At 41.7% G+C, this 14598-nt stretch overlaps 1 protein-coding gene across 1 annotated transcript in view; it reads right to left on the minus strand.

Annotated features, from left to right (window-relative positions):
- The window catches only part of vstm2a (V-set and transmembrane domain containing 2A), a 63454-nt gene extending 55162 nt beyond the window's left edge, over nucleotides 1-8292 (minus strand). The window contains exons 1-2 of the mRNA XM_071534963.1: nucleotides 8214-8292; nucleotides 6686-6852 (exon numbers count right to left, since the gene is read on the minus strand). Coding sequence (XP_071391064.1) covers nucleotides 6686-6852; nucleotides 8214-8292 — 246 coding nt within the window. The remainder of the gene's footprint in view (nucleotides 1-6685; nucleotides 6853-8213) is intronic.
- Nucleotides 8293-14598: the final 6306 nt, after the last annotated feature.

Below are 14598 nucleotides of genomic sequence, written 5' to 3' on the forward strand. Positions count from 1 at the left end.
TACAATGTAGAATACATACAATAATACATTATATATTTTAGAAAATCACATAGGTATACAAACGTACTCCATAGTAACTCTCAACAGGAAACAAACAGAACCCCCTGAGCGGGCCTACTTGTATATTACTCAATAATTACCAGTCATTCTAATGCTATTTACTAGTTATTACATCTATTTTACTTGGATATTACTTGGTTATTTCCATTCATTACTACATCATTAATGGCCTGTAATTTAAAGAGTTGCCCAATGCAGCAGTGGAGCAGCTTTCATCGATTTCAAAGCGTTCCCTCCATGCCTCGTGGCTGCAGCAGCTTGGCGCTTGGCGGTAAGGGCTTCCGAATTCCAAAGTCCACCAGTCCACACGTCTACGCACGCTCACACACACACACACACACACAAACAAACACACACAGACCCTCCCGCTCATAGAAACCCATTTTGAAAAAAAAAAAAAACCCCGTTAACATCCGTTACAGACGTGTCCGTACGAAGCGAGCGGCAGGTTGATGAGAGCGGGTTATCGGGGGCCGTATCGACTCCCCGGGCCGCTATTATCTCAGCGAGAGTGTCGGAGGAGGCTGCAGAAAGCCCGGCGTCTGGGGGCCAGCGAGTCAGACGGGTAAGGTCACACCGAGAGCGCGGCCAGCCGATGGATTTCACGCTTCCTCGCCGGTACACCCACCGGATTCATAAACTCGCTTGTTAAGAGAGGTAAAGCCGACTCGTGGCTCGACTGCGTTTCCGGTCAGAGAGCGGCGGAAAGATGTTTTATGTAACGGCGGTTTGTATTTCTGACTGCGGGGGGGTGGGGGGTGGGGGGGCTCTCGGCTGATCCCTGGTTCTCTGCCAGGCCTGGCCGAGGGCGCTCCGCATCATGTCTGCTTACCTTTTTTTTTATATTCATCTCGCTTTTTTTACACATAAGCACAGCGGCGCCTTTTTTAATGTATCCCAGGTCAAGTCAAGCCAAGTGTGAAATCCAACAGCGGCCTAGGAATTCATAGACTTCTGGCGGTGTTTGAAAAATGAAATGCAATATGAATTTTTAAAACGGCACGCATCTGCATCATCAGGTCTCCAGCGTCATCGCGGATTCGTTCTGCGTTTGACACTGCCTTAATTGGCGAGGTGGACCCTTTTTTTTGATATGTCAAATATGCAAAGCAGGCATGATTTTTTTTCCCTGTCAAAAAAAGTATTTGAATTGATTTTAAGCTGTTTTTTCTTTTACTTAGGTAGGAATATAAATATGGGGAGTGCAAGCTTTCCCAGTCATAGCTAAAAGGATCAAGATAGTTACACTCACATATATCACTCAGACTTTCTCCTTTTTGCGTATATCCACACATAATCTCATGCCAAATAGAATTATCAGCGGACAGGGTTGTAAAGATTTACTCAATAAATTGATTTTACAGCAAACAACAGAGACCCGGATTAGCTGGATAGCAGAATCGAATCTACCTCTTCAGAATAAGAGGGGTTTAGGATCTAACCCGGAAAGGGAATTCACTAAAGCGTGTTTCAAATTGAAATGAGTGGAAATGAGACTCTTTGTCTACCATTTTTGACGTACCAGTCAGACATTGCTATTGCCCAGGTGGCTGTGCTCTTTCTGTGTCTTCTAATGCAGTGATTCTCAACTGTTTTCATGTCAAGGACCCCTAATTTAGTCCACATTTGGGCCCCTCAAACCCAAATCTGAGAATATTTTTATTGTTAGATATAATTTTGTCCAGAATCCCATGACTATCTGTATTGTAGGTAGAGAGATAACAGTGAAACTATGATCAAAACAGTTATTCTTCTATATTCTCTAATTGTGTTAACTTCTTGTAAATGAAATAATGCCGAAGTTTTACTGTTTTCAATTTGCTGGGGACCCCCTGGAACTCCCTCAAGGACCCCTGGTGGTCCCCGGACCCCACGTTGAGGACCACTGTTCTAATGCTATGGGGGAGGTCAGACAAACAAAACAGCAAAGCATACCGGAGGAAGTTCACTACCTCAGGATAAAATTGTTATTATTATTATTTGAAAGTTACCAATGGATTTGGCTGACATTTGGTGGACAGATAGCCTTTGGACCTGGGATTTACGCCATTATACAATTATCATTCCTCAGCCATAAGTATTACGCTGCATTCATGTGCTGGTGGGAAAGCCCGACACCCGGGACTTCTGAGTTGGCTGACGAACAGCATCGCTTTCACATGCTATTTTGTCGGAAAATCAAATCCGGAAGCCAAAAGACGAACAACCATAAACTGTTACGGAGGCTGGAGCTTTGCAAGTTGGAGAATTGTTCAGCATTGGTGAAGGTATGTGTTTTATTTATTTTTTTATATATTTATCATGTATCTTAGAGTGGGACAGCTATCATTTTTGCCTTTTCAGATCATAACGAATGAAATGCATCACTGAACATAGAACAGTTACTTCAAGGAGGTGGCCAAAAGCTGACCCAGAACATACAAAAGGATATCAGACAGCATTACATAATGATCTGTAATCATGCCCTGCAGTGATGGCCCAGTGCTTGAATAGACTAGAGCAGAGCTTCTCAACCTTTTCTCATATCAAGGACCCCTAATTTAGTCCAAATTAGGGCAAAAGACCTCCATTTGATGAGATTTTGTCTCTCTGACTCAAATCTGAGAATATTTTTATTGTTAGATATGATTTTGTCCAGAATTCCATGACTATCTGTATTGTAGGTAGAGAGACAACAGAGAAACTATGATCAAAATAGTCATTCTTCTACATTCTCTAATTGTTTTAACTTCTTGTAAATGAATTAATGGTGAAGTTGAACAATTCAGAAATTTGCTGGGGACCCCCTGAAACCCCTTCAAGGACCCCTGCTGGTCCCCGGACCCCACGTTGAGAACCGCTGGACTAGAGTGCCTACATGGAAATCTGTTCATGTAGCATAACAGCAACGGTTCAAAACACTCTCGCTCTTCTCTCTCCTCTTCCCTGTCTCTCTTCGCTGTTTGACTTCAAAACTGTAAGAAAGCCAATCAACTCCCTTTCGTCACGGAGGTGTAATTATGATGTTTCGGTCTGGAGCTTGTGTTTCTGGATGATTTTGAAATGGCGCTGTATCGTTTATGAACTGAGAAGAGAATCATTCACCGTGTGCAAGGACGCCGTCGTACTCTTCCTTTCTTCTTTCTCTCATCCATGTCCAACACAGTCTCATCAAATTGAGTGAAGTGAGCACAAAACTGAGAAGCGGGATACATGCCGCAGACACAAATAATGCGAAGATGACGTTCCTCCACCAGGATGTGACAATAGCATGAAGTGGTCCCGACAATTTCATGTGTTCGTCACATGAATAGGTTAGGCCAGTGGTTCTCAACGTGGGGTCCGGGGACCACCAGGGGTCCTTGAGGGGGTTCCAGGGGGTCCCCAGCACATTGATGAGTTCTTAAACTTCACCATTATTTCATTTGCAAGAAGTTAATGCAGAGAATGTAGAAGAATGACTGTTTTGATCATAGTTTCACTGTTATCTCTCTACCTACAATACAGATAGTCATGGAATTCTGGACAAAATCATATCCAACAATAAAACTATTTTCAGATTTGGGTCTGAGAGACAAAATCTCATCAAATGGGGGTCCGTGGCCCTAATGTGGACTAAATTAGAGGTCCTTGATATGAAAAAGATTGAGAATCACTGGGTTAGGCAACTAAAGCTTCTGCACCCTGAGTTTCCTTTTAAATTTCCTTTAAGTAGCTTCAAAGTTAGAAAAATCATTTTTTCCAAACTGTGTGACAATGTCACATACATATTCTGTCTCTGCTTGTTCCAACGCTTCACTGAAGCCATAGCTGCTTATATTGAGTGAAATATTCAAACCCAAGATGCCATTTCTTTATGACTGCACCATCAAAACAAATGGAAAAAACATCTAGATGTTTGTGCATCATTTTATACACATGACCCTGTAATGCAGCATGGTGTATTTTGTATCTTTGGAAACCTTAGGATCTTGACTAAAATTTAAAATAAAGTTCTGCGGGTTTGAACAAATCTCGGCTGTGAAATGTGTTTGTAATGATGCTCCTGCATGAGGGAACTTAGCATAACCGGTTCTCCCTGCCTAGGGCCTCAAGCATCCTGTAAGGCCCACCCCCATCAAGAGATGGATCTTATTGGCTGCGGCCGCCTTGAAAGTCCTCATTTTAAGGTTAGGGTACGTTTTTTGGTTAAATAAGAAACACTTTGACTGAAAATGAAAACTTCACCCACAGTAGAAAACTTGCCATGAGTTGGGAATTGAACCCGGATTGTTGGGAGTTGAAAGTAGATGTCTCCACCCCCCACCCACCGACCCACCCCTGACCTCCACACCCTTTCTCTCCACCTCACTATGTCAAACTACTACTGTCAAAAGTTTGGGGACACCTCATTGCATGTACTATTTTTTTTCATCATCTTAAAGCCATTTTGATCTAAAGGCTTCTGCTTAAATGCTTGAAATGAGTTCTTAGACAAATATAAATAGTGAAGTTGAAGCGTATGTATGAATTTCTTTCCAAAGCCTTTGCCTTTCCATCAAGGCAAAGAATCTAAAATATAAGATAGTTCTGATATGTTGAACACTTTTTAGGTCACTGCATAATTCCATTTGTGTTATTTCATAGTTTTGATGTCTTTACTATGACTCTAAAATGTGGAAAATAGTAAAACATAAAGAAAAACGTGGCGTCCCCAAACTTTTGACAGGCAGCGTATGTCTGTCACCCACCCGATTTGCATTTTAAGACATTTAAGCTCATTCCACAACATTTTTCGTGAGACCGGGCTGCCACGTCAGCCTCGGCAGCATCTCGCACAGCCTTGACAGCTGTTTCCTATCCAAACCGCGACACGCGTCGGGACAAAACCCGGAGCGCCTTCCATTTCAAAGAGAGCCTTCCCCGTAATAAGGAACGAGGGTAACAATGCGACGTCGGCATCAATAGGCCACTTCAGCCCCGACATCCGAGAGTCACATGGGATCAAAACCCAGATCAAAGCCTGGCCCACGCCGGCGTGATAGCTGACAACAATGGAACAATCATAATTAAAGCCACATGGATATCTAAGCACCCCCCCCCCCCCCACCGCCACCACCACACACACACACACACACACACCTCTCTTTTTCTTTGTCACCGAAATAGAAAGAGCACCGTTTGATGTTTGTCATGACAATGCGCCAAACCCCTTCCAAATCTTGAAATGCAGCTACCTGCCATTCAGTGTGTAAGCAGCAGTGACTTCCATCCCATTTGAATGCAGTCACCACACTCATAGACATATCTCACCCACTAAGCAGCTGATCATTACTTGGGGGGGGGCGAGGGAAGCTGTCATAACTAGCCGTAATGCCACAGTGATACATAACAAAAAATGCCAAATGGGTTCCAAAGAGCCGCTTCCCATTTATGAATAGTCAAGCCCGTTCACTTCATTTATCAGGTAATTAAAATACAGAGCAAGCTCTTTTTTTTTTTTTTTTTTAAAGTGGCCCGTGATTGATGTTCTTATTTTCTCTTGATATGTTTAACTAATATTCCCTGCTCAGTGTGCTGAGGGATTATTTGAGCCGTGTGAGGGAAAGGAGAGCGCTTAACAGTGGAATTCTTTTAGGGGGAGAGCTGAGCCAAAAATACATCAAATTCATGAGTAGTTATAAATAAAAGGGAGGTAGCACATCCAAAATATTTTTTGGGGGAAAAATGACTGGATCCAACACTTATATTTCGCTCATTTATTGGGGCACAAGCACAAGGCTGTTATTACTCAGGGTTCCTCCACATTTTCAATGAAAAAAATCCAGACTTTTTCCAGACCTTGATTTGTTTTGAAGATTTTGTCTGGTGTTCAGTATGATTTCCGCAGATAGACATCTTGCCCCTGCTAACTAGGTCATATCACTGTATAGATGAAGATTGTTCTTCACAGCGACAAATATCACAATATGTGAGATGATTGGCAGGGTTCCTACGCGGTTTCCATTTTAAAATTCCATATTTTTCCCAGACCCTATGTTCTTGACCGGATTTGATTTTGGTGGGTATTTGATATAATGCATGCTGACAGCGGCTGGGTAATAAGAGCGTCCCTCTATCTGAACATTATTCTTCACATCAACAAAAACTGTGGACTCAAAGTGGCTCTACAACAACATAAAAGCTAGAATGATGTGTGTATCGGACCTGAACCGCAACATTTTCCATACTTTTTCCAGACATTTTTTTCAAATTCCCAAACTATTCAAGACCTGGAAATGATCAAATTCATTTTTAATACTTTTCCAGACTTTCCAGACCTGCATAGGAACCCTGATTACTGAAATGTGTTAGTGTCTCCTGGTATAAGTGAAATGTGGGTATTGTATCCAGTCATTTTTTTCCACCAATTTGGGATTATTTGAATTTTGGAACAGCTACTAAAGATCAAGAAGGTTGAAACATCAACTGTACCAACATCTGATAATCTGCCTGTATTCTCATGAATAACTTGAAGTGATGACAAACTCATTTCTAGGACAAAAATCGTGCGTAATAGCGCGGAGAGACGTTGGGTGCTCTTCCTCTTATGAGTAGGAGTGCTTCAAACAACATTGGGCATGGCAAAAAAAAAAAAAAAAAAAAAAAAAATTGAAGTCCCCTATACCTCTTCTGCGTCGACGTCCTCCTCGCTGTCGGTGGGCTCCGGCGCCTTGACGAACCACCACTGGATCTCCAGGTACACCGACGCCGTTCCGCTCTGGAACGCGCACGCCATCTCTATGTTTTGTCCCTCTTTCGCCGTCATGTTGGAGGGCAGATCCGTGAACCGTCCTGCGGAGGGAGGGAGGGAAAGAGAGGGGGGGGGGGGGGAGAGAGAGAGGGGGGAGGGGGGGGGGGGGGATAATCAATTGAGGAAGGTTGCGTGATTTGCGCACGCAAGGAATGACCACGCGCGGAAGGATTGCACACTTTCTAAATATGACTACAGACAGAAAAGTGTGTGTGGGGAAAGACAGGTCACTACTACCAGCAGCCATTATAATGGAAGCTGCTTGATGGAAGGTGGGTTCATGTTTTAATTGAAAGAGATGACGGGTCCCCCCCTCTCCCCCCTCACCCCCCCTCCCCTCACAGATATTGACGTGTCTTCATCACGAATTTACATAACAGTCTACCACCACCACCACCACCACCACCGTACATTATTCACAACATAAAACTGCGAGAAGGTTAGAAGGTTTGGGAGTTTTGTTTTTTTCCTTGGCGGGTGACGTTTTTATGTATTATTTTTGATAATATGGGCGTTGTGAAGCCCTTTGACACTGTAACTGTATTCAACGGCTATATAAATAAACTTGACTTGACTGGGATGAGGCAAAAACACAAGAAGCAAAAAAAAAAAACCCCAAAAAAACGTTTGGTCTGGCGGAGGCTAAAGGGGAATGTAAAGTAGACTCCGTGCGAATGAGAATACCCGCTGTGCATGCAAACATTCACCTCAAAAATAAACGCATTAGAAGAAGCTGTAGCCTTCTTCAAAGTATGCAGATGGGCTTGTTGCGCCTTTTTTTGTCACCGCAAACCAGCACTTTGCCTTTGTGACACGGGAAGAAGGGAAAAAGAGAGAGAAGGTGATTTGAGGCTGATAATCCTAGTGAGATTCTGTATGAAGAACCCGGTAGGACAGACAGGCTCAGGCGGACGCAGCAGCTATCCGTGGTGCTGAAAGCAGCGACCAAACCAGCCCGGTTGAGCCGTCACTTCGCGTGCATTGCGGCTCTTAAAACAAGTTAGCCTTCTGTTTTTTTCTTAACGGTCAGGCTATTTTCTGGCACCGAGCGAGAAAAGCAGCCAGCCCGGTCTTTAAGCTACATGTAGGCGAGATGAAACGACGTCGACTTGATTTCAAACAATCACCAGTTGCGTTTTTCCCCTCATTACAGACAGAAACTCAACCTTATCTTCACCTTTCATCGCTTTGAACCCCTTCCTAAAAGCTAGTTCGTTATTTCAAAAACCGACATCTTTCCTGTTTTTCCCACCAAAGCTCCGTTTGGTTTTACACAAACACTGCGCACTTTTAACACTTTCTCTGACTGACCGTCCTTAACCCACAGCTTTGGCAATGGCGATATTTAAAAAAAAAAAAAAAAAAAGAGAGAGAGAGAGAAAAAAACTATTTAAATCCTTACCTTCGAAAGAGAATCCGAACTGGACACAAAAACTGGCCAAGAAAACAAATCCAACAGTATCATGAGAGGTCCACATCATTCCAATAAAAGGGAGAGATTTTTTTTTACATCAGCCGGAGGGGGAAAAAACGAATCTTTCCACACGCAAAAAAAAAAGCACACCAGCAAAATCAAACAGTTGCCGGGCGAGTGTGTTTAAACGGAGATTGCCGAAGGTGTAACATGCTGCTAAACTACAGCCTGCCGTTTGCTGGAGTTGTGTGTGTGTGTGTGTGTGTGTGTTTTTTTTCCTCTCCCTGTCTCTCTGCAGGAGAGACTGTCGACTGCTCGGCTCGGTAGTGAAGTCTGTAAAAAAAAAAATAACCGGGGCTCGCGCGGTCTCCGTCTGCGCTACCGGAGAGACGTCAGTCTACTGGATCACTATAGTATGGCATCCACGCGCTCAGGCTGGTGGAAAAAGCTACACCTCTGCGAATCTAGTCCTCCTCCGATCCCTCACTGTCACCTTGGCCGCTCGATTTCAAATTTCAGCCCGCATTTTTTTTTTTTTAAACAAAAGCGGCACAAGCTTTCCCTCTGAAATTTGACTGAAAAAGGTGGACTTTGCTATTCTGTCTGCTGTAGTTTCTTTTTTAAATGACAGATGTGCTACAAGCCCTCCGCCAAACTGCTTCCCCTAACAAAATAGACCCGCTGCGGAATCGAAAACTTTCCCCCCCCTCAAAGCCATAAAATAACGGTGCGCCAATTCTATAACATAAAGAAGCGTCCAGTGTGGGTGTGTCCAACCCTTGTTGAGTGGCTATGCAGTCAGGAGACATTCTGGCAGGCATACAGCCAGTTGTCTAAGAGGCTATAAAACAATATTGTAGCATTAGATGGGAGCAAACAGGGAGGGGGGGTTGGACCAGCGACCCGGCAAGTGCGGGGCAAGCACAGCATGTCCTGAGTCATTAAGATAGAACATATCCCGGTGGAATTATTATTACTCTCATACCCAGACTGGGAACACGCCGCCATTCGTTGCGGGAGGCAAGAACATTGCGCCGCTCCTAATATTTGCTCATAATTTATTCCCAAAACAATCAGAGATCATCCGTGAGGTTAGTCACTTGTTCCAGCTGTCGTCTGATCCACAGCAACATCAATATATGTACAGTGTATATTAGAAAAAAATCAACTGTTTTATAAGCCTAAATCACCATGTGGGCCTGCAACAGAGAAGAGCCATCCCATCCCCACTAATTGAGATGCTGCAGATTCACCCCATTTGTCCAAATTGGATTCCGGTGTCAGGTATGGCCACTTCTCCCAAGGAAGTGGTGAATCAAAACTTAAAGGAATAGTTCACCCAAAAATGAAAATTCTGTCATCATCTCCTCACCCTCATGCCAAATGAAACACAGGTGAAATGTGTTAGTCCATATAACACACAGGGAGGCTGCCAGCACAACTTGGTAGCAGCCTTCTCCAAAACAACTGAAGTCAATGGGGACCTGTTCTTTAGAGTTCCAAAACAAAAACAGCCAAACAATCACACTGTGAATAGAAAGACCTATACACCATTATTTGCTGCAAATCAATCAGCTGTAGTTAAGATTTGCACTAAATGATGGTGTAAATATACTGTAGGTCTTTTTGGAACTCTGAAGAACTGGTCCCCACTGACTTCAGTTGTTTTGGAGAAGGCTGCTATGGAGTTGTGCTGGCAGCCTCCCTGTGTGTTATATGGACAAACTTCACCTGAGTTTCAACTGGCATGAGGGGGAGGAGATGATGACAGAATTTTCATTTTTGGGTGAACTATTCCTTTAAGTTGTCCAAAATTTCAAACAGTTACCTCTCGCTGCCATTTGTAGCCGCCAACGTCTGACATTGCTTAGTGCACCTTGAAATGTAGGACAGAAAAAAATGTGTACTTGTGTCTTTTTTCACTTTGGTTTTTGGACTATTTAAATAAAAAATATTGGATCACCTCATCATCATTTAGGCTGCGTTCACACCAATGTTTGGAGCAGTTAGTTCAAATTCTGGAGTGCTTTAGTTCGGTTGGTTTGGCCAGGTGAGAACAATGCCGTTCAAACCAGGTGGCACCAAATATGACTCTCTGTCCTCTTCTGCAGTTCATAAAGAGTGAGAACGTAATCCCAACTAAGTACAGAAAATGAGCCCAGAACATATGGCTTTATGGGTATAAGGAGATGGATGGTGACATCTGATAGCCAGCAGTTGCTAATGCTTGGATCACCTAGCACAGTGGTTCTCAACGTGGGGTCCGGGGACCACCAGGGGTCCTTGAGGGGGTTCCAGGGTTCCCCAGCAAATTGATGAATTGTTAAACTTGAGCATTATTTAATTTACAAGAAGTGAACACAATTAGAGAATGTAGAAGAATGACTGTTTTGATCATAGTTTCACTGTTATCTCTCTACCTACAATACAGATAGTCATGGAATTCCGGACAAAATCAAATCGAACAAAAAAACATATTCTCAGATTTGAGTCCAAGAGACAAAATCTCATCAAATGGGGGTCTGTGGCTCTAATGTGGACTAAATTAGGGGTCCTTGATATGGAAAAGGTTGAGAATCACTGGCCTGGCATAACAGAATGACGCAAAGGCAAACTTTGAGTCCGCTGACTCCTCAATATATGGGCAGAGGAACTCATTTCCCAACTCCTTGAAAAAGCACACAAGAATACTTAAGTATTCAAGCTAAGTCCATCATGGTTATCTTAAATTACAGGGACTCCCCCCTCACCAAAATCTCTAACTTGGTGGGATGACAAGTTACTAAAACCCTAGCTACACTGCACTCCATCTTAACAAGTCATTTAGTCAATTATTGAGTCCTAGAATTGTAATTTTCTTAAAATAAGTGAAAACATCTGCCAATGGGGTTAGATAATTTCACTTGTTTCCAATGCAAATCAACTTGTTTCAAGAATTTTGTAAAATCAAGTGTAATTTTCTTGATAGTAGTGCAGTGATCTGCCTTATTCTGACTGGTTTCAACAGACTGACACTCATTTCTAGAAAATTCCTAAAACAAATGAAACTGCATTGGAAACAAGTGGAGTTATCTCACCTCACTGGCAGAATTTTGCTCTTGGTTTAAGAAAAATGTTTGCAGTGCTCTTGTGAGTCCATGTGACTTTTGTTTACAAGCCGTGGTTCACTTGTAATTGGACAGTGAACCTAAACGAACTGAATACAAAAATGCAACAAAGTTAACTTTTCCACTATAGTTTGGACCAAAGAAAATAAACTGTAGGTGTGACCACTGTCACTATGGTGTAACATAATACAACAGCATGATACAAAATACCATTTTTTTTTATTATGTAAGAATTATTAATCATCTAGACTGTAATTGACTGATAATTAATCATCAAGACTGTAGCTCCCCTGCTGAAAAAGTAAGTGAGCCGGTCCTTACATATATATCTGATTTTGCTTCCCAGCACTCTGATAAAGGATGGAATGTGTGGTTGACTAAAGCAGTGATTCTCAATCTTCTTCATATCAAGGACCCCTAAGTTAGTACACATTAGGGCCACAGACCCCCATTTGTCTCTCCGACCCAAATCTGAGAATATTTTTATTGTTAGATATGATTTTGTCCAGAATTCCATGACTATCTGTATTGTAGGTAGAGAGATAACAGAGAAACTATGATCAAAATAGTCTTCTACATTCTCTAATTGTGTTAACTTCTTGTAAATTATATAATGGTGAAGTTTAACAATTAATCAATTTGCTGGGAACCCCCTGGAACCCCCTTTAGGACCCCTGGTGGTCCCCGACCCCACGTTGAGAACCACTGGACTAAAGGATTGAGGTGAGGAGATTCATAAGCATGATTTTGTTACTATTGTTAATGGTAAGACAAGCCATGCATTGATAAATAAATCATAACTGATGACAAATATCCTTAAACTGATTTTATATTCCCAATTTTAGCAGAATATTGGGGAGCAAATTCAGGTTTAGTTGCTTGACCTAGGACTTCAAGTCATTATTTTGTCATAACGCCATGTAAAGGATCACTGGAGAACACAAGAGGAGATAGAAGAATTTGTTAAACGTAGTTAGAAATGTAATGGTGACACGATCACCAAAGATATTATATGAAAGGTTATTCTCTCAGTTTGCTCAACACAAGATTCTCAAAAGAATACTAAAGATCGGTTCAAAACAGTATCTCCAAATACTTCAGGAACCATAATTGAATTGTGTGTGAGTAAACTAGGAAGAAAATGGTGTAGGAAATGAAATGTATACCTGGGTGAAAGTAGAAATCCCCTTGGCAGAGAATGAGAAATGTATTTTAATACCCTATTTTCTTGGAATTACATGTGTGAAAGCGCAGGATGGATAAATATATAATTTAAGAAGGTCATTCACAAGGATTTACAAGTTTGCTATTAATTCTTGAGGAATTATGATTGATTTATAATTTTTGTGTTAGGCTTAATGTCTGTTGAAAGGATGACAATATTGTTTCTTTTCCATACTTGATTGTTAATTCAATGAGATGAGCTGTTCTGTTTGTTGTGTTTATGTGGTTATAGTGTGTATACGTGTGTATGACTGTATGTGTGGTGGACCCCAGGAAGAATAGCCAATGCTTATGCTGGTGCTAATCAAGGTTATTATAGTTTTGCATTTTTCATTAGTTTTTATTTTTTATTTCGTTTTGACTTTTTGTTTTCAATTTCAGTTTAGTTTTAATTAGTTTTTAAAGCGGGTTTGCTAGTTTAGTTTAGTTTTTATTTTTTGAAAATGCTTAGTTTTAGTTTAGTTTTTATTAGTTTCAGTGTTAGTTTTAATCTTTTTTGTAATATGGGGTATTTGTCAGGGTTCGAGATTCAAAAATTAAAATACTAGGCTTATGTATGAAATAAATTGACAAAGACGAAAAGACATTTTCTCTATAATTTTCGTGTATTTTAGTTAGTTTTGTAAACACACAATACAGTTTCAGTTAGTTAGCGTTTTTTTGTAAAGCCTCGTTTATATTTTTATTTCAGTTAACGAAAATGTTTTTTCACACCTAGTTTTCGTTATTTCATTAGTTTTCATTGACAATAATGACCTTGGTGCTAATGCGGATCCTAATAAAGAAAGAAAGAAAAGAAAGAATTGAGCAAGAAGCAGTTTGTATGTTTCTAGAGAGACAACCAGCCTTGTCCAGCCTCTGCTCAGCTTGAAAAGGAACATCCAGAAGTGTGGTCTTGCACCGCAGCAGCAATAGACATCGATCAGGTAAATAAAACAACTCTTTTAAAAGGAGGCGGACATCTCTGGTGCAGTATACCTCAGTTGGTCTACACTGTAGCAAGAAATGCCATCTGTCCTGCCAGTACAATAGCCAATAGCCGGTCAAACTAGAGTTTAGTTGGTTCCCTGCCAACATCCATTTTGTCAGCCTGAGCACACTCCTCAAGGCCCGTTGAGTGCAACAGAGTGCATCAAAAAATAATTAAACACTTTTTCCAGGGTGATGATGCAAGCAATAATTAATTGCCTTTGCATTCAGTAATGTTCATTAATGTGAGTGCCACAATAATAATGCTTTCTACCAAACGGTCTCATCTCTTGTTATCTTGCTGCCCAAGGTTTCACGGTAATAATATCTGGTTATGGAGAACCACTGGCATGTCAATTGGAAAGAAAGAAAAAGAAAGAAGGAAAGTAGCAAATGTACAGCTATCAACAGTACTGCTGTAGTTAGCAACATCTATCATTAAAGGGACATTCCACCACAAAATAACTTAGCTCATGTAGAAGCTTGAGGTCTGACTGTATGAATGTGTCTTGGTGGCTGGACAAAGAAGGCTCTGTGTTGAATTCTCTGGTTTTAGAAGAGGCTGACATCAAAATGACATAATCCTCTTCCCTTTTGCTGTTGAGGAAGAGCTACAGCAGGCGGAGGATTTGAATGTTCTAGTTCCCGCGCTAAGGGAGAGCAGTCTGAGGGGGCGTTGACTACAGTCAGCAGTGAGACTTTCCTCCCCCAAAAAACGAGCCCATAGGTCGTTTGTACAAGCAGCTTATTACGACCTATAGCTACGTTTTAAAGTTAAGCGACCTCTAGCTACGTTGGTCTGCGTCCACGTCACGTGACTGTCAAGTTTCTCTGTCAACATTGAAATAGCACGGTGGAAAGTAAGGGTGTTGTGGTCGGGGATGGTGGATAGGCGTATAGGTTTGCCTTCGATGTCGGCGACCGGGGTTCGATTCCCAGCGTTTCCAAAGGACAACCGTGAGTCACATATTCATTTTTCTTTATTTAACCATGACCAAACCATTAGTTGCCTAACCATAACCATAACCCAAGTTGTTTTATTTGCCTAAACTTTACCATAACCCTAACCTTAA

Source organism: Centroberyx affinis, unplaced genomic scaffold (assembly GCF_046629955.1).
Source record: "Centroberyx affinis isolate AG114_WGS23_722 - 3 ecotype Tasmania unplaced genomic scaffold, CSIRO-AGI_Caff_v1 ptg002640l_1, whole genome shotgun sequence".
NCBI lineage: Eukaryota > Metazoa > Chordata > Actinopteri > Beryciformes > Berycidae > Centroberyx > Centroberyx affinis.